This window comes from Cydia fagiglandana, chromosome 1 (genome assembly GCF_963556715.1).
Source record: "Cydia fagiglandana chromosome 1, ilCydFagi1.1, whole genome shotgun sequence".
NCBI lineage: Eukaryota > Metazoa > Arthropoda > Insecta > Lepidoptera > Tortricidae > Cydia > Cydia fagiglandana.
In genome coordinates this window covers 23,432,859-23,453,736 of record NC_085932.1, presented here as the reverse complement: position 1 = coordinate 23,453,736, position 20,878 = coordinate 23,432,859, and the positions used below count along the sequence as shown (strand labels likewise).

At 36.5% G+C, this 20,878-nt stretch overlaps 3 protein-coding genes across 4 annotated transcripts in view; all 3 read right to left on the bottom strand.

Moving 5' to 3' along the window:
• Positions 1-15,201, bottom strand: part of LOC134667670 (uncharacterized) — a 115,764-nt gene extending 100,563 nt beyond the window's left edge. Inside the window, exon 1 of the mRNA XM_063525093.1 lies at positions 15,198-15,201. The gene's annotated coding sequence lies outside the window, so the exon portion shown is untranslated. The remainder of the gene's footprint in view (positions 1-15,197) is intronic.
• On the bottom strand, positions 838-4,086 carry LOC134665435 (uncharacterized). Its single transcript, XM_063522441.1, has 5 exons — positions 3,453-4,086; positions 3,167-3,315; positions 2,533-2,766; positions 1,635-1,873; positions 838-1,066 (listed from the first exon to the last, which is right to left on the bottom strand). Exons 1-5 carry the CDS (start codon positions 4,084-4,086, stop codon positions 856-858), a joined length of 1,467 nt encoding a protein of 488 aa, XP_063378511.1. The 3' UTR covers positions 838-855.
• On the bottom strand, positions 4,952-16,632 carry LOC134667229 (ovalbumin-related protein Y). Of its 2 annotated transcripts, XM_063524564.1 has the most exons (8): positions 16,482-16,632; positions 15,912-15,954; positions 8,125-8,243; positions 7,117-7,834; positions 6,544-6,749; positions 6,049-6,234; positions 5,492-5,630; positions 4,952-5,138 (listed from the first exon to the last, which is right to left on the bottom strand). In XM_063524564.1, exons 2-8 carry the CDS (start codon positions 15,925-15,927, stop codon positions 4,963-4,965), a joined length of 1,560 nt encoding a protein of 519 aa, XP_063380634.1. In that variant the 5' UTR covers positions 15,928-15,954; positions 16,482-16,632; the 3' UTR covers positions 4,952-4,962. The 2 variants fall into 2 exon arrangements, with proteins under 2 accessions (XP_063380634.1, XP_063380627.1); XM_063524557.1 differs by lacking the exons at positions 15,912-15,954; positions 16,482-16,632 and having other exon boundaries at positions 8,125-8,265.
• Between the last annotated feature and the right edge of the window lie 4,246 nt (positions 16,633-20,878).

The following is a 20,878-nucleotide window of genomic DNA, read 5'->3' as shown; positions in this document are numbered from 1 at the left end:
CACTTTCTCGCCTACCATAAGGACGAGATTTGCTTGTATATTTATACGAATAACCTATCAAAGCGTCCTTATGGGAAGCGTCAAAGTGAAACTTTTTGCGTGGAAACGACACATACATACCTAAGTAAAGCGGATTAAAAAATATTAAACTCTGTCTATTCAATGACAATATTTCTGCTTGGTGTTTGTTATAAAAAGGTCAAAAATTAAAATTTATCATGTTAAGTCAAAACTTGAAACTAAATTAAAATACTAAGGCTAAGTTAAATTGAGGTTACAGTTGATAAGTCAGATTAGGGAAGTACTTATTTACATTGTAATATTATTTACAGATAAGCACATAATATTTCGGTAAAACAAACAATGTCTTTCTTGCCCGCCAAGTTTCTTCGCTCTGTAATAAAATTATATTTAAATTCTTAACAATAACTAGTGACGTCATATAATGTAATTTATTTTGTAATTTATAATTCATTTGTCATTAAATTGTTGCAAATCAAAGTCAATAATTGTACTTATACTTAATTATGTCACATTTAAACACCAGACAATAAAATTACAATTAGACTAATAATACTACAGAACTGTGCATTACGAACGAGTTTAAGATTTTAAAATAAATATAAATATCAAACCGCACCTGTATAACTATTAAAATTACTTACATTACATCATGTTTTTTACAAATATAATGAAACGTGGACAATAACAAAATGATGAAAATTGCTAGCTTGAAAACATTACGTACCAACCAACGCACTCCCTCGTTTTCAACGCAATCTTCTCTCAATTCGCGAATTTATACAATAATGGATCAAGCATTAAAAAAACCGTTTCCTTCCTAAATAATTTAGTTCAAAATATGACAGCGGTGCTCCTAGTGTCCATGACAGCGAGCTCGTTGGCCGCACTCACGAGGGTCTGCGCGATGTACTTCGGCGGCATTCCGTACTGCTCGAATATGAACTTGTAGCTGTAGTTCTTCGCACCCACCACGCGCAAGGCGTGCCGAAGAATGGTGCTTGTGTGGGATATGTTCCCGGCCTTTCTTTCTGCAGCTACGTATCTAAATCAAAAGGAAGAATAGAACGATTAGGTGACAGTTAAAACTCATTACCTAGAACATAACACAACTAAATAAATTAAATACGAGTAAGGTCAATGTGGCTAATTCCGTCATTAGGGGCTATTCCGTCCACTAGAGTTTTTGTCGAACAACGAACGTCATTGAAAATTTCGACGACAAAGCAGCGATTGCTTTTAGTTTCAGCAATCATCAAAAGCGAATGTTTTTTTCCTGCGATTATAAATCAAAGAAATATACGCTCGTGGACAGAATAATGCCCTATAGCAGAATCAGCCACATTGACCCTACCTAGCTTAACTTTAGTTAATGTCCTATCTAAATCTAGATACTCTGTGCAATTGTGACAAAATAGCGTTTTTTCTACAGATTGCCACCATGAGAAAAATATAATATAGTCATCGGTTGTGAGAGTAAGTACCATAAGGGGGATTCCCTCACGAGTTGGATTTACCCGGACATGCATTCCAGCGACTTGAATTAAATTACATGCTTAATATAATATATACCTTTAGATTGACATGATAGAAAATTATTAGTTCCTACTTACGCCGGACACCTCTGCAGTCGCGGTATCAGCTCCTTTTTCTTCAGCAACAACAAAGCGTTCCTTATAGAGGCCGCGGCGACCACGGACGGGTACTCGGGGCAGAGGCTCTTGTTAACCATCATCCCGCAGAGGCAGAGGAACGTGGTGGCCACTTCGATTTCGCCAGGCCGTTCCTTGTTGCACCACCAAGCGAAGTAACAGAGGTAGTCTTGGGGCACTATTGGTTGGCGCGGAAATTTCTGCAGTAAACAATCACATGTAGTATTTAAAGAATAATTAACTATAACATATTGATTAACATCAAGTAAGGTACCTACCCTATGTTGGGATTTGGAATAAGGGCGGACCAGAGTTTGTAAGTGTGGATAAACCAATTTTTAACAAGCGTTTTTATTTTTGCGAGCGATACTACAAATATTTATATTAAAGGAAATATGAAAATGTGCCGCTTCCGACAAGATTCGAACTTGATACGTTTCGGCACACCGGTCCAATCTCTCTGAACCAACAAAACTTTCCTAATAGTTATTTTTAGAATCAAAATAGGTAGTTACGATACAAGTGCCGAAAGTAGGAAATGCGCAACGAGTGGTGAATTGGCGATAGATAAATTAAGTTGCGAATTACATATTCGCACGTTTATCATACAACGTTTTAGGTACAGTACATAATAATGGCTCTTTAAATTTTCAATGTACAATGTATGTAAATTTTACGTAATGTGCTTATTATAGCACAGGGTGTCGTAATGGAGCACCTGAGGTATAACTATAACACTTTAAACTCTCGCGTTTTGTATACATATTTAATTACACAAACGGGTCTACCGCGATATAATTTCATTGTTTTTACCTATAACAGAGGTACTGTAAAAGTATAAATAGTAGATACCACATACCAATCTAAGCAATATGACTTTCTCCGCTTCCAACAGCCTCTGCTGCGTGAAGGCATGGTTAGCGTATTTGACAAGCTTGGATGCGGGCGTGAGCGGGCCGTGGAGCTTAGAGGCGATCCAGTAGGCAGCCGCCGCCACCAGCTGCATGTTCTCCAGCGTTACGTTGCCGGTGGCCAGCACCGCGTCCAGGTAGCACACCGCGGTCTGAATGGTGGCTGGGTTGCCGTCTATACCCTAAGATTAATAAGAAATATCACTATGACCAGACTATGACATTTAATTTAAACTATAATACGGAGTTATACTTTATAAAACGAAACACTTATAGAAAATATTTGTTTTGGTGTAAAAAAAACATTAGGCACAACATCAGGTTAAATAAAGAAACATACACCAAATAGGATGCCGCTCAGCATATGCAGTGTCTGTAAGACACGGCGCTGGTTTTCAGGGCACCCAAAATTAAAAACTAAAACTTAAAACTAATAAACAGAGTTATCCTTTATAGATACCATAAAGGATAACTTACGTTAGAAAAGCCCGGGTCCAGGCCTAGGCCTCCGACACTTTGTTTTCTAGAGCATTCTCTATGGATAGTAAATTATACTTAATTAACATAACACATGGTACATACATTTATCTTCATCAGCCAGTTGATAACGCACGCTCTCGTCTCACTCTTCACCCGCGGGACGGCCACTGGTTTCGTTTCAGCTTGTAGAAGGAATGATAGAATTTCCCCTGTGTATTCTCTGTCCATGCTGGCCATGTATGATTTTTGTACTGTAAATTAGATGACACAAGACTTACAACAATTACAACCGTTAACATTACCTAACATTCACAAAAGACATAAATAAGAAATAGGTAATTTACAAAACGAATATTCAAAAATATTAGTAGGTAACATTGTTACATACATAAATCAGGTGACTGCATCCTCTCACGAACTGATTGATTGAAATTCAGTCTCCGTTTTGCCCTGTCATCTACCCTTTCGCGATTTTCCAGTGGTGTTAAACCTTGTAACTCTCTACTATGAGGTCTTTTCAAGCTTCGCTTTATATTCTTTACCCTGGCTGGAACTAATGTGTTAAGAGCCGGGGTACTTGCTGATATCCGCTTCTTATTAGCAAGGCCATCTTTATCAGTGAAATATATTTCCTTTTCGTTTGCATCATTTTCCTCATCACTGCTAACAGTAATGACGCTCGGTTCTGAAATTCTCCTCTTATCATCTTGGTAAGCAACAAAATTGTAGTCGAAATCTTCACAACCCCGTCGCACTGTTACGAATTTAGTGTCAATTTGAAAAGGACTTTTTGGTCTATTACCAACGCTTTTGTTTTTTGAATTGCTTGGGCCAGCGATGCATAACAAATTTAAAGGCACATTATGATTGAGACCATTAGGTCCCGATAAAGTATTCAACGGGGGTCTTTCGCTTAATTTCTTCAACAAGTGGTTCGGCAGAGCTGGCAAAGGTGCCAGGGGTAAAGGAATCCTTGTTTTCGCTTTTACATTTTCTTTGTCTTGATGCTCGTATTTATCCATAATATACTTCACTAAAGTCACTTTATACGTTAGCTACTATAATTATTTTGTTTTTGTAATTTTTTTTTCTTGTTTTACTCTTTTATCTTTTTTTCACTCCCAGGCACGACCAGCGCGACCGTTAATATGTTTAAGTGAAGGCAAATTATTCCGGGTAGATAAAATCTCACAACTGGTCTATGCTATAAAAATGTAGAGGGTAGGTAGTCTACTAGAATACTACCCTCTATAATTTTCTTACGAAGTTAACCAGTAGATCCTGAGTAAATCATACCTAATACAAATGTGTAACATAGGTAACTGACTGAATCGTATGGCTAACTATCTTTTGTCGCTTCATTTTGGAAAATTTGGTGTTATTATTGTGTAGAATTATATATTATTTAAAATCAACATAGGTACTTATCCTGAAGTATAAAAATAACATTTTTCTGTAACTGTCAAGAGGGACGGATATGATACTTAGAATATATGTATTACATACAAATATCTATGAGTAGTTATTTGATTTTATTCAAAGCTGCGTGGGGTAGTTAGGTATATATTAAAATGAAACTTTATTACAATAAAAATAAATATAATCTTAATCACAATCACAACTGCCACTAAAATAAATAATATCTTAATCTAAGGACCTTAACCTACGCTGTGTACTTTCAATTATCAAATGCTTCTGGTTTACTTTTCATAGATTTAAGATTAGGTAAAGGCAATTAACAGTCAATTAAATTCACAGCAGAACGTCATCATTCTTCAAATTGAATAAAAAAAAGGGTTTACTAAAACAAACAGTTGACTAACGGCTTAATGCTCCTGAATTGTACTCAAATAAAGAGTTGAAAAAATTAAGTCTTTTGTTTCTTAAAAAAATCTTGTTTAAATTTCGAATGGCGTCGGTGCTTCTGGGTCTATGACTTTCCCAGCAATAACAACCAAGTTGTCGAGGCGATCGATGATGAAAAACATGAAGGGTCGGTCGACGCTGAACCTGCGTGGTTCCTTGATGCTGGACAATGGGATGTTCTTAAGAGACTCCTGGACCCCGTTAGATGCTGGAAAATTAATGCAACATAAGATTATGCGTGGTCACTGTGTGTAAATACTTCAAGATCAGATTAGTAAGCTTCGAAACTAATGTGTACGAGATGATTATAAAGAAATAAACGATGATGTTGACTCAATGGAAACTATGCGTATCCATGCTTTAACTAAAATCGAAAACTTATTTATTTGGGTGTATTTGATTGACACTCCGGCGGTTAAATGTACACAAACAAATCATAAATTAACTTGTTCTACAATAACAATCGAAGGGACAAGATGGCATTCGAGCGAGCGAGGAAATTTACGTTACGTTTCAAAGAGAGGCCAAAGCTTACAAGGCTTACAATATGTATCTTTATACCTGATAGTTGTGTCGCGGAGGTGTCCGCGTTGTCGACGCGAACTGCCACGTGCTGCACCAGCTCCTGTACGAATAGTCCCTCCGCTGAAGAAACACCCGACAGCTCGGCGTCCCGGCTGAAGATGCTGCTCACTCCGAACTGCAATATAAATTTGTAAAGATACATTATAAGGGAGGATTGGAAAGGGAGAGGGGAGGCGGAGGAGGGAGGAAAAAAAATAACTTTCCTTTCGCTTTCAAATAAAAAATAATGATCTCCATTTGTTACGGCAAGTATCTTAAGATGACACCCAATTGTAAATTTTAAACACTTTATTGTATAAGAAAATACTAGTTCTCATTTTTTGAGTGAAACAGGCATGCCATCAAATGCTTAGTTCCAGTTGTAGCGTCTATCAAATTCTAGCATATCAGTTAGCAGGAACAGAAATCGCATATATTAGCCACAAGTCTCTAACAATTATCTTCATAAAATATTACTTTTTAATTGTTATTCAACAAAAGTTTCAGGACGTTGCGACCACCCTGGACCCTTGGTTAATAAAATGCTCAGCTACCTTAGCTAAGGCTGCAACTGGCTTTGTAGTGGTCTCCACGTAGAAGGTGGGCAGAGAGACCTGCAGCTCCTCCTCGCGCAAGCTGTCCTGGATGTCTGCGAGCGGCGCCGCGGGCAGATCCGCCGTTAGCCGCGTCAGACCGTCGCGGGTGCGAGGCAACACGATCAGCAAGGAGTAGCGACCGCCCTGAAAGGTATTTTCGTAATTTAGTTCGTTAATTATAGTTAGAATGTTACGAATTCTACTTTTTTATCATTCTTTTAACACGTAGTACTCAACAATAAATTAGCTGAATCAAAAAAGTTTTCTATTCTGTAACCTAAACACCTAATTTCAATTAATTCAATAAAAACTAAAGTAAATTTCTAAATAGTATTTTATACAATCGTGATAAGACAGCTTTTCAGTCGAGTACTGTGTTTAGGCCACGAATCTTGCTGAGTGGCCTAAGTAAGGCACGAGATTCAAAATATTGAGATCAAATATCACACTCACGTCATAGGGCAGTTCAATAGCTGAACTGTCGAGACCAGGAAGAGAGCCAGTTTTGAAGATGCCCTTGGTACACATCATCTGCACTTGTTTTTTTTCACTGTTGGACGTGTAGAACATAGCTGGCTCGACCTTTAGGAAAGGTTGTTTCCACGCGCCGCGGAAATACATCCCGTTGAAGATGAGCATCAGAGAGTTTGATGCTGAAGCTGGAATTAATCAAAGATAGAATATTCTATAAAAGTATTTTATTAAAGAGTGTTAAATATATTCCAATACTATTTTACATGCTACTATAATTTTTTTATGAGTAATTTGCGAAGATACTGCTTTTCTCTTTTGACATTTTTATATGCTTCAATAAAGTAGAGAAATTTCTTCTCTACTTTAATATGAAGCCTATAAAAAAAACTCATGTTACTTAAATCTTAAATCCCTATGAGCATGAGTGACTCAAAACTTTTTTTTCCTAAACAGAAGCAAATATTTTGTATCGAGCTATTTAGTTCTTAATCTACGTAGATTCTAGTGTACTGGACATATTTAGCTTAAAACTTTCTGGGTAATATTACTTACTTTTTCCCGATTTCTTTCCGACAGTATTAACAGATATACTTGACGCAATATCGGATTTGTCCTGTAAAACCTGGCGGTGGCTTCTCGCATGATTTCTAGCCTCGACAGCAACCATAGTTTCTTCTTCTTCTCCAGACTCATCCTTTTTAGGGTAAGTTTTAACAAGCTTTATTTTTTCTTTGATATTCTTCGCGGGCTTGTACTCAATTTGAGATATGTCTACTTTCTCAGGTTTGTCTTCAACAGCAAAAGAAATAAACTTCTCACCAGATTCTTTAGGTGGAACGAGATCTACAATTTCTTCGTTCTTGTTACTTTCTTCAGCTTTTTTGTCGGAAATTTCAATTGTTTCATCATCATCATCGTTAGTTTCATTAGGTTTGAAATGGTCTACGTCATTATACCTTTCTACGGATCTTACATCTGTAAGGTAATAATCTTCTAATACCTTCTTGTAGTCATCGTTGATTGTGTAATTTTTGTAGATGTAGAAATAGTTCTTTAATTCAGGTTGGTTGTATTTGTACTCATGAGTGTTCTTCAGTCTTTCCATAATGAATCGATATGTTTTTCTAATAAGATTCGGGTCGTCTGGGAGGTGGAGGGCAGATACGAGTTGTTCCCTCGTCTGGCCCGTCGCGCCTTCGGCAAGTATGGCGAGGATAGCAGAGTAACCAAGTGGCGAGAATGCTATGTTCTTGTTATCATCGATGTAACCCTGAAATCATAAGAGGTAGATATTTAATTTCAATACAAACCATTCAAAGAACAAGCGTACCTATAGGTAACAAAAAGCTCCTCAATTTAAAGTTGCCTCAAAATATCTACAACTGTGTCAATAAACATCATATCTAATATTACCCGTAGGTACCCAATTATTATGATTGATAATTAATGTTTAATTCAGCTTCACTACCAATAACTGTCAATTCGGGATAAGACGTATATTCCTCTTTGCGGCAATTGCATTTCATAAAGAATATCAAGGATATTGAATATGTGTTTTACCTGGAATATGGCAGTGGATAGTTGGTTGGTGGCTTCCCCGACGAAGCTGGTGGTCTTGGGCGGGGCTCGGCCGCGCCGCACCCACCGCCCGCTGCTCAGACCCACCGCGAGGCATAGCACTGTAAATAACAAGTGTGACATTTCAACTAGGGCTGCACGTGACAGAAGATGGGCTCCCACAAAAAGCGACATTAATGGCTCAAGGGCTACACAGCTGTGATAGCTGAGGGTAGAGAGGTGTCACTCTGAACTTTAAGCATATAGCCAACTCGCCACTTAGGCGTCCACATCTACCCTTGAGAACGCAGCTCTCGTGACTACACTCTCGACGGCAGCCTAATGGTAACATTCCATTTCTAACCGCAGCTGCACTACCAGTACTGAACGCGTCGCTGTGATTGTCAATTTCCATAGTAAAATGAACAGTAGTGCAGCTGCGGTCAGAAATGGAATGTTACCATAAGGCAAGCCAGAGGCAGAAAATCGTGTGCCACCCACCGTGCTTATATGTCGAATGCTACCATAAATTAACCTGTCATATTGTATACATTATTTGTCTTTTGTCTAGAACTCCACTTTGCACACCGTGTTAACTATTGTCCACAGAAGTGACTAAGTACTTTTTTTAAATCTGTGTATGGCACAAACACGGTTTGTTTTAGTTGTACTACAGATGGCAGCCCTAGCTGTAAATATTGCTCAAAAGTCGTGAGATGATCGCAGATAATATGCTACGGTATTGGCGAACTGGAGCATGATATCTGTAGGTAGGCAAGAATCTGAATCACTCACATTCGAACTAAACGAAAGTCAGCCGTTCTTTAAACTAGAATTCTAGTGACTATATGATCGGGAGTAAACTTTAAATAAGAGTGCCACTGGCTCTCAGGCAAAGGTGGAGTTAACCCCAAAAGAAAGTACCTAACTCACAGACTGGGCATAAACTTGTTTTTTAGGGTTCCGTACCTCAAAAGGAAACAACGGAACCCTTATAGGATCACTCGTGCATCTGTCTGTCTGCCCGTCTGTCACAGCGTATTTTCTCCGAAACTACTGGACCAATTAATTTCAAATTTGGTATGCAAATGTAAATTTGTAGCCCAAAGACGGACATGTAACGTAATTAAGTGAATTTTTAACATGGGGCCCCCTTTGGGGGGGTAAATGAGAAAATTAAAAAATAAAGTTTTTTAACTACTTAATATATCGTATTTGTCAAATGAAAGAGATAATTGTGATGATCTCAAATATATATTTTTTATAATTTTAAGATAAATAATTTCAAAAGATAAGTAATTCATCAAGAAAATAGGCAAAAAATGATCATTCCCCCCCCCCCTTATCTCCGAAACTACAGGGTCTAAAATTTTGAAAAAAATACACAAAATATGTAGTTCTTTACATATAGATGACAGGAAAACCTATTAGAAATGTGTCAAGCGTGAGTCGGACTTAATTACATAGTTTTTGATCCGACCTCTACGGCGTTTTTAAAAACATTTCACTCGCGTTTCACATTAAAAATACGTTGTTAAAAATTGTGTAATCCACGGAACCCTTGGAACGCAGGTCCGACTCGCACTTGGCCGGTTTTTTTTTTGACGCCAGATTGCGGCCCGTTTGTACGTCGGTTAAAATTAAAACGACAACTAATACTTCGTTTCTATATGATAGTAAGTACCTACTATATTTTAATAAAATGACGCGCTCGTAAATTGCAAAACTATAATACCAGTTGGCATTTACAAGTTCTAGCTAGTTTTCTATTTTAATAACACGCCTGTGACAAGTTTTTTTTTACAAATTATAATATATTCTACAGCACGATTTGGACTCTTGAAAATAGGTTCGTAAAGTACACGGTCAGCGATGAATATTTGAGATTGACATGTTACCAAATTTGCAATGCACTTTTACTTAACCCAGATAATAAACCAACTAGTTCCTTTTCAAGCGCACGGAATATTTAAAATGAGTTTACGGGGACGTAATAAATAATATTGTCAAACCATCTAATTTGTTATAAATAATTAAAATTTATTCTCTTTATACGCAATATATTAACCCATCTAAATCCGCCTCATGTCAAAGTGAATTGTCTGTAAATCTTTGTCTATGTACCTACATAAGTAGATAGGTCCTCCAAGAAAACAAGTTTATTAGAGAATGTATTATATACCTAGGTATCTTAAATGCCGTTCTTTCTTCTCAGGTTAACCAATTAGCACATCGTCCGCTAAATCGACACAACACGGCAATAAAGAATTAACGACATCTCGATATAACTGTCTCGAGCGCTTTTTTCGATAGGTACTGGGTCGAGCTAGCGGTACCGATGCGAATGTGCAGTGCAGCTGCAATGCCTCTTTAACCTCGAAAAATATATAACAATAGGACACAAAACACACAGATTTCTAGTGCAGTATCAGCATGTTTTTTATTTACACTATTCAATTTCTAGTTAGGACTTTGGGATCTCACACAACATTTAGACCTTTTTTACATGAAGTTTCCCAAAAATATACCTACATACCTAATAATTATGGAATGTAAACAATTGTTAACCTTCTTAACAAGTCCCAATGCCTATCCAATTAAAAATATATGGACATAAAATTGGATATAAATATCTATTACCTACCTACCAAAAGGTACGGTAAACGCCAAGTTCTATTTTAATCGTTGGAAATATTAGCAGGTAGGTAGCTGTATAAATACAATAGACCTTTTATGAAGCGATTTCCTAATTACTAAACGGCCCATTTATCGGCTTTTTCTAAGCCAATGTAATTCCATACATTTATATTAAACAAGAATCATCTTTTTTAAAACATTAACTGCAGTAGAACTTCTCCCGACCTACACCAATGCAGTAGGTACAATAACAACCTAACAAAGCATTAGAAAGCAATACGAAGTTTAATAGCCCACGAGATTGCAGCGGCAACCAGGCACGCACCAGTCACGCTTGCTCAGAGCAACGGTTCATGGATAAGGTATTATACTGCATGTACCTATTTATCTTAAGCAAGGGAGAGAAAACGAGCCATTATTCCTCACTTCGTCGCGAGAAACAGAAAAAATATTTTTAAAATTTCCACTTGTAAAATAAAAAAATACTTGCTTCACTATCTCGTTTTACCTTTGAAATAAACTAGAAGTAGGAAAAGCAGGCTTTAGTAAAGCACAAGCGCAGGCGGTGAACGCACTTGGCTGACCCTGCGCTATTGTACTCTCATAGATGCAACGGTACCGACAGACCAACATGACCGCTTTCTACATTTTATAAGTTAACCAATACACTAGTTTTTGTTTTTTATATTGTTATATGTATTTTATCCATTAGATAAATATTAAAAATTAAGAGAAATATAGGATAGGATTCATTAGGAATACATAAACATAAATTTAGTTTTATGTTTGTATTTCAATTTTATTATAAGCTAATACTACGTTGGGGTGGTTTGCTTTAAATCAATCACTATCAGAAATTACGTTATAGTTTACTTAAGTTAATCCACTTGCCAAGTTTAGTAAATGTACCAAGCAAGTTCTTATATAAATCCAATACAATACTCTCTGGTCATTTGATTTGATTAAATCAACTAGAGACTAAATCATCTTTCTCCTAACTACCTACCACATAGAAAGTTTATAATGCTTGTGATTGTCATATATTATACCTACATTATAAAATATTATTGAATAAAATTTTGAGTGTAAAAATAAAGTACAATGTTTATGTGCACTTTAAAATGTTCCTGCAGACCGTACGTAGCGTAGCGATCGAGCGCATACCGCCTGAGAAAGCAATCTCGCGCTTTGGTACGAGTACTTACCACCCGCGAGAGCTATCACTGTACGGAACCGTTCCACCAACCTGTATACGAGTAATAACTGCAGCAAGGAACAAAATAAATTCGGCTGTAATTAATTTTGTTGTACCTCGTAGGTAGATATGTTTGTAAGTGTGTGAGATTAATAACAGTTTTTCCCCAAATTATGGATAAGGTTCAATTTATAATTTATTTTCTTTAGTTCTATAAAAACTATATGATAAATGAGTGATTTCGCTACCAGACAATTTTTTTACGCGGGGTACCTATGTCAGGTTGTGTTATAAAACTATTGAATTTTGTAGTATCAAAGTAGAGAGGGTTTTATACTACCAGCTGTCATAAAAAAACATACTGTAAGAAAGTGAAATGAATAGTAAAACGTGAGAAAGTTAGAAACCTTAGTGAGCATTTTCACTTTATACTCGTATGTTTCTACTCGAACATTAACACTGGTTATTATATTATAATGGAACCACGTATTACACTTTAACGATATCCTGTGCAATGTCACGAGGTGCATAAGGGATGTACTTAAGAAACCACTTTCAAATTCAAATCAAGTACCTACATATTATAGTCTGACGTACATACTTACCTACCATACAATCTTATAAGTACAGCAATTGCTATTCAGCGAGGTAATGCTGCCAGCGTCTACGGCACCATACCGAGGGGCGATTTTTTATTGTAGTTTGGGTTTTATTTTTATTAATTTAGTATAATTTTAGTTTATAAGTTTTTATACAACATTTATATTTATTTAAGACCGGGAGATAATGACACATTTTACTGGATCATTTGTACTAGTATGGCGGTTCGTCAGGGGTCTAAGTACGTAATGAACGAAATAAAAATGATGGTCATAGCGCTGGTACCGGCGGCCCAATCGCGTGGGCGTTAGTCGAACGTGTCGGATAAAATACGAGTGTCAAACGATTTGTTCCACAAAAATCCTCGTAGTTTTCGATAGTCCATAAAAAAGAAGTAGACGGTAGCGTAATGCCATACTTCTCCGGTGTGACTTACAGCCCGCCATACCGAGGCGAACACATTAATTAAAAAAAAACAATTCAATCATTTGTGCCAAGCTAATTTTTGCACAGGTGATCATCGTCGAGCAGTCATTCATGGACATCACCATGCCATACTTTTTGGATGGTTCCAAATGGCCGCCATACCGCCGCAAAGGAGTTAATTTTTTTTTATTGCTAAACGATTTGTACCATCTTGTAATTTTTTTTCAAGACTTTCTGTGTGATCATAAATGGAAATCTCATAATGCCATACCTGTGGGAGGTGGCAAATGTGTACAATATTTCTTTTTTATTTCAAGTATGGTGCCCCTTTTTCCCCCTATTAGAAGTATGGCAAATATAATAATGGTCATATTGCATCATATAATTTCCAAAAATCCAAATGCCATACTGGTACAAATCGTCAAAAAATCGTTTTTTGTTTTAAGTCTTGGCTTAAGTCTCACAGTCGTCCGCCCCGTACTCATTAATCTGAAATATTTTTTTTTAGGTATAATTGTATCCAAACAAACAGAATATGATGATGCCATATTGTAAAAAATTATTTTACGTATACATAGTCGTATTTTTGAAACGTGTCGATTAAATAAGTTTTTCAAGTATGGCAGCACTTTTTCCCCCTACTATAAGTATGGCAATTATAATAACGGTCACATTTTATCAAATACTTTCCAAAAATTTAAATGCAATACTGTTACAAATCGTTTAGCAAAAAAAAAAAAATAACTCCCTATGGCGGCCATTTGGAACCGTCCGAAGAGTATGGCATGGTGATGTCCATGAATGGCTGCTCGACGATGATCACCTGTGCAAAAATTAGCTTGGCACAAATGGTTGAATTGTTTTTTTTAAATTAATGTGTTCGCCTCAGTATGGCGGGCTGTAAGTCACACCGGAGAAGTATGGCATTACGCTACCGCCTACTTCTTTTTTATGGGCTATCGGAAAATACGAGGATTTTTGTGGAACAAATCGTTCGACACTCGTATTTTATCCGACACGTTCGACTAACGCCCACGCGATTGGGCCGCCGGTACCAGCGCTATGACCATCATTTTTCTTTCCTTCATTACGTACTTAGACCCCTGACGAACCGCCATACTGGTACAAATGACCCAGTAAAATGTGTCACTATCTCCCGGTCTAAATATATAGATTTATGATATAACTGAAAAGTACGTATAATTATATATATAGCAGATCTTGTCAGTAGAAAAAGGCGGCAAATTTGAAAAATGTATGCGCGAACGGAAAACATCTCAGAAAATTAGAATTTCGCGCCTTTTTCTATTGACAAGATTTGCTTGACCAGCATCTATAACTACCCTACTACTAATTAACAAAAACTAAGCCGTACGGACGTGTAATAGATATGAGGTTTTACAAAAATGTGTCGTGATTTAGGGTTTACTCGGGTAATTCCGAATGTCGAAAACTGTCGGATAATTCCGAAAAGAGACCTTTATTATGATGGAATTAAGGGCGATTTTCATCTGAATTTCGGAATTATCCGACATTCGGTATTACCCGAATACACCTTACTTATCCATAGGCACTTAACATCATGTTCGTTAGAAGCACGCGTCAGATCCTCTTTTAAATGTTGTGATTTGATAAAATTCTTAACAATCCGGCCATGCTTCTCAAGATGAGCTCACACGACCTTAGCTTAGGTAACTTCCATAAATAGACTCGTGTCGTATTAAGTGTGCTTCTCTGCCAGAGAATCAATTTGACTATATCTGATAATACAAATAAAGTTTTTTATACATAAGCGACAAAATATCTTCTCGAGAAGGAGTCAAGCGATGACTAAAATAGGGTCAATACCAACGACCTCATATATATTATGTACCTGAATATAAATCTATGACCTATACTTAATCATACTTATGGTATAGATCAACCGCAATAACAACTTGTATTCTAAATTCTTGTTTAGAGGTATTTAATTTAACCCTTTGCGCGGTTCTTCAAGCGTTACATTAAACTGTATAAGTAAATATCAAAGTTGGTATATGATGAATTTGTTATGAATATGCTTCAGTAGTTCATAATAGTGAATGCGTCCCTAACGAGCAGCAGTTAGCCAAGTTTGATTAGCACCTCGGTATACTCTGTATTCGAACTAAAGTATACCGGGTGTGGCCTGTAACACGAGCAAATAATTAAAACATAGATTGTACTCCTCAAATGGTGACACTTTTGTTAAACAACTTTTAAAAATTATGAAGTATTTAGACTCCCTATTTTTCATACAAAATAAAATATTATCTTCAATGGACGCCATCGCCACGCCATATCATTGTGATTGACGTTGCTTGTCAAGCCTTAAACATAACAAAATTCGCAATAACCTTTAAAGTGTATTAAAAATCAAACTACAAGTTATTTTTAAAGTCACCGAACAAATGTTGATCAGTGTGAAGAGTACAGCCTACAGTTAAATTTTTTGCTTATATTACAGGTCACACCCTGTATACTGTGGTTGACCTGGGCGCGTAGCCAACGTGCCAATCGTTAACGCTCGCGTCAACGATTGCACGATGGCTACGAACCCGATAGTGCCGTTACCCGTAACAATCGTTTAACGTTTACATAAATAATTTGGTCGCTGCTAGTATGTACTGCAGTTATCATCTTTAAGCAAGTACCTAGTAAAAAATATGAATAATCATGAAACATTTTTAGATCTTGAATTCCTATTCCCTTGTGCGCTCCTGCACACTAGTGTGTAACTTGTTTTATCTGTAGTTGAAAATTCACCTTATATAAATATAAATAAAATAAAAATATCAAGTTAATCTTCTTTAATAATGTGGTTTGTTTTGTGTCAATTACTTGGTCTGTATCGGTCGATACGAGTATAAAAGGTTAATAAATATGTGCATGTGTTTAATATTTTAAAACTTACCAAATAGTATTCGCATTATGAAGAACTGTGATACGTCCTAGCCCTGAAAAAATAATAATTTATCGTTATTTCATACTATAGGTACCTACACAAAATACAACTGTAGATCTACCTTCTATAGAATGAACTTTTGATTATAAAATATGGCACTCTTAATAAGCCATTCTTTGAAATTCGATGGATAACAGACTTTTTACCGCAAAAACCTGGAGTCTTTTTATTTATTTCGGAAAAAATAAAGAATCATCGATTAAAATTCAGACAGGATCCGGTTTGAGAAGGACAAATATTTGAAAACAAGTTCGCTACATAATTTAGCTTTTTTGGTTTTAGCGTTCTTCGCTGAATTATCGAGAACGTACGTAAATATATCTAGATAAACTAGGCAGATATATAACTACTTTCTTTACTTTATTAAGATACGAGTTATTAGCTAACACACATTCTATTGTTTTCTCGGGACTAGTTGTTCAACTGTTTTGTACTAACATAAAGTAAACCCGTTAATTCGAACAAACCTGACCTACATAATTTAACTCGACGTGATTTGCCAGCATTCAAAATACTTACACGACTGACCCCTTGGAGCACAAAAGCACTACTTTATCAGTCCAACAAAATCACAATTTTTTATTTTTTATTTTAAACGTCAAAATGCGCGGGAATCGTGCAGCCGCGCTCGGAGCGTACTCAATCGAGAATGACGTGCACGGAAGCTGCTACACACCGTTTTATATATATAGACATTAAACAGTTATGTTTGTGTTGGCTTTGAAGCCTTTAGAGCCGGCACAGCTGTGGAATAGTAAATTTTTTAAATAATATTTACCTAAAATAATAAAATTTAACTCGATCTTTTGTATTATGTCATTCCTCGCCAGGTGCTTCGTCAAAACGGAATGACTCACTAACGATCACACAATTAATTAAAAACTTATTCAGTAAACTACGAGGTATTAAATTACCGCGTTATTAGTAACCGGTGTTTTAAAAAAACACCTGGCAAGATTATATTTCATGCAATATGGTCACCTCGCGGTACCGTAGAGTTTCGTATCTTTGCCTGCGCTACCTATTTTCGCCTAGTTTGACATTAGTTGCCATTAACAAAATGTTTCTAATGTAAGCCTTACATAAAACTGCTAAATAAAAAGTATTTTTTACGGGTGTCAACATTCTTCGAACATTCTGCGGCTAACTTCACACAGTTGACCTTTAGCGAGGCTTTTTCGCGACGCCGACCACACGTTTTTTTAAACCAGTGTTTTAACTTCAGTTTTAAACAGTGATACGGACCCGGTAATGTTAAACTTTTTACATGATTATATCCTATAACTATTTCTTTTTCATATGAAACTATTATTTAATGGCTAGCTTACGTTTAGAAGTCACAATTGGATAAAACATTGGTGAGGGTACTTTGCCTCCGTCTTGTTGCCAAATTTCGCCTACCCCTAGGGTTGAGAATTTTTTTGTAGGCACCACATTCATTGGTAGATGACATTACTTGTTTCCAAATTTAAATATTTTCTTATGTTTGGTTATTTTAGTTTACGCTATATGCAAATGTTTATTTCTACTCTTACTCGATATTGAGTAGGTACCAAATAGGTATTTTTATGTCTCACTTTGTGTAAATAAGGTTGATTTGATGTCAATTACGATAATAACAACAATTTTACATCTATTTAACAATTTTGTTAAAAATAAATTTTTTTTTTAACTTATAAACCATTACTCCCCTTTATTTGGCATGTTGGTTAATTTTTGGCAGCCCTAGCTTCATTATAGAAAATGTATGAAAACAACTTCAAACTGTTACCAAACTTCGCCTACTACCCCGTTTTTAGGGTTCCGTACCTCAAAAGGAAAAAACGGAACCCTTATAGGATCACTCGTGCGTCTGTCTGTCCGTCCGTCTGTCACAGCCAATTTGCTCCGAAACTACTGGACCAATTAAGTTGAAATATCGTACACATATGTAAGTCTGTGACCCAAAAACGGATATGTAACGTCAACAAATGAATTTTAAACATAGGGGCTACTTTTGGGGGGTAAACCATAAAATTAAAAATCAAAGTTTTGCAAACTATATCGTGTTACATATCAAACGAAAGAGCTCATTGTGAGAAACTCAAATATATTTTTTTTATAAATTTACGATAAAAATTTTAGAAGTTATTCAAGAAAATAGACAAAAAATGACCATTCCCCCCCCTCTATCTCCGAAACTACTAAGTCTAAAATTCTGAAAAAAATACACAAAATAGTCCTTTACCTAAAGATGACAGCAAAACTTATTAGAAATCTAGAGTCAAGCGTGAGTCAGATTTAAAAACAAAAATGCGGTTTAGGTTTTTTTAGGGACACAGTCGCAATACTTTAAGTGAAACATGATGTAGACAGCTATTGCGAAGGCCCTCGGCCGATATCCGCATAAGGCCGAAGACCCGAAGCGTCCAGAAGAGGCGTGCCTTTAGCTTCAAGCGTGAGTTGGACTATAGATAAAAAAATGCGACTAGGCTGTATCTGGCACACAGCCGCAATGGTACTTGTAGTACTGATTGATTAGGTTACTACTAGGTATTGTCACGCGTTTTAAAAAGCACTATACAGGGTGGCCAAAAAATAAACTAAGTGTATTCCCGTTGCCAACGTGCAACCCCGAAATCGCGAAGAAAAATTTGGCTGTTTCATACGTTTTGGCTGGTCCGTTTTCTATGGGAGGATACATTTTTTTTCGCGATTTCGGGTCCCATAGTAAATGTTGCTCAGTAGGTCCCAAAACCTCCCTGGCTACGGGAATGTGCGTATTTTTTGGCCACCTTGTAGGTATTATCTCTCTTCGGCCTTCGCTTTTAAAACACTTGCGGAAGTTGTAGGAAGCGCGACCCGTCGGACGCTCCGAGTTTTAAGCTTTACGCGGAGCCACAGAATAAATAATAGTACTAGGTACAGAAGACTCACTCTCTAACAAAACGCGTCTGTCACGATCAGCACAGATATGGCCGCTAGGTGGCGACAGCGCCACGCGCGGCTTATGGCAAACCCCAAAATTGGGGTCGAACGGATGTACTTTTAGCTACCTGTAGCAAAGCGACGAAATCGCGGAGTGAGACATGCCTGGCGGAGCTCGGTCTTCAGTCTTCGCATTTAGACACTTATACGGTTCGGCATTTAATTTCCTATCTAAGCTACTTTGCATATTTGCAGAGATATAAGCCACCACGCCAGAAAACTTCATATTACATGTGTTAAAAACTTGATTGACTCATTCGGGGTTTTCAAGACGTTTCACTCACGTCACGTTACACGTACAAAAAAAAAATGTTGAAAATTGTGTGATGTACGGAACCCTTGAAACGCGAGTCCGACTCGCACTTGACCAGTTTTTTTAAAATATGCCTAGTCTGATGTAGTTAAGGTTCATAGTATATTAGCACATTCCAATGAGATACGACTTAACATGTCTAAGTCACAAAAAAGTAAGTATTAGCGGCAAGACATGCCATAGGCGAAGATTGGGAAAAATACCCAAACATCGCCTATTGCCTTTGGGTCCAGTTATTACCAACTTAACCTATGAAATTCAAAGTTTTAGTGGTGTATACTGATAGTTAGGAATACTAAAAAACGTTATTTCGCCTTAACGGATTAAAATGCTTTCAAATTTGAGAGATTTTTTGGGAAAAGTGTCAAAACCCAGGCGAAGCTACGAAACTCTACGGTACTTATCATTCCTGTTTAACATGATTTTAATGAATAATAGTTATAACTTGGATACCTACTAAAAATCATTTATTTACAAACATATACAGTGGTATTACTAAAAGAAATTAATAATTGGTTCAATCCAAAATAAGCCCTTGAGGCATTGTACCAAGGATGCTGGCGGCATTTCCTCGCTGTATTGTAATGCTGATACGTTGAGCGAGATAGCTGCCAGCTCTTCGGTAACTTGGATTACCTATACAAAAAAAATATTTGGAAAGCGTATTAGTCGCCATGTCTAAATTGTTTATGCATATCATATTGCATGCAAAATCGGATAAAAATGCAAAACAACGGAGAACTGGCACCGACAGCCAAAAAAACTGTCCCTGTTGGCACGCAACTAAGTGAAAATGGGGTAACTCTTAATTAAATTAAACAATTAAACAATCCGTTAGTGATTGTCTTGTCAGTAATCTGTGTTATTGGGAATTAAGTTCAATGGATGAAACAACTAAGAACCACTTTAGAACCTTTCTGGGTCGAAGCAAAAACAAAAAAAATGTAAAGAAGTGTTTAAAAATAACTTTATTACATTGATAATGAAGAATTGGGAATTTATCTTGTGATGAAACCTACGTGATTTTTTTTATAACGCCTCGCTATAATGAGTAGTAGTGTTTAATCTTAATTATAATGGAACAATATAAGGTCATGTCACAAACCGATGCGAAATTATGCCCCCTAAGAACATAAATAATTTTAATGAAGGCAAATGTTCCCTGAACTGAAACCGTTAATTAGCCTGCTTAAACATTCACTTAATTATTTGTCTTGTCCACATTTGCGGAGATATACCGTACGTGATCCAGAGGAAGCCATTTAAAAATGAAATAAAACATTTCGTGCGACCTCCTTTCTTAAACGTCGCAAAAAATACTGCGTTTTTAATTAATCGCAGCAATCAATTCGAAGTGCAGATTTGTAAAAACATCCTGATAAATATGTATTTATTTATAAAAACATACATTCCGAAAATAGATCTTTGTAACCGTTACTAGGATTAAAGATGTTAATTAATGTCATATTGAAACCTGGCTCAATGCGATCTAGAAAAAAAAATGTTATTTCAGTGACACCGTTAACCACGTATAGGATGATAAATTTTATTGACAAATTACCCCCATTACCTATTTCTTTTTCTCGACCTTTTTAAGTAATTGCACCAAGGTAAATTAATAATTATCTGTCCATAA

Bases quoted from the DNA above. Each gene is read 5' to 3' on its own strand.
- LOC134665435 (XM_063522441.1), bottom strand. From the start codon at position 4,086: ATGGATAAATACGAGCATCAAGACAAAGAAAATGTAAAAGCGAAAACA. The intron at 3,316-3,452 runs GTATGTAACAAT...TCTAATTTACAG, and splicing joins GATGCAGTCACCTGATTTAT to TACAAAAATCATACATGGCC. The intron at 2,767-3,166 runs GTATGTACCATG...TATTAATCTTAG, and splicing joins ACTGGCTGATGAAGATAAAT to GGTATAGACGGCAACCCAGC.
- LOC134667229 (XM_063524557.1), bottom strand. From the start codon at position 8,265: ATGTCACACTTGTTATTTACAGTGCTATGCCTCGCGGTGGGTCTGAGC. The intron at 7,835-8,124 runs GTAAAACACATA...TTATGATTTCAG, and splicing joins TATCCACTGCCATATTCCAG to GGTTACATCGATGATAACAA. The intron at 5,139-5,491 runs GTATAAAGATAC...TTAATTTTCCAG, and splicing joins CTCCGCGACACAACTATCAG to CATCTAACGGGGTCCAGGAG.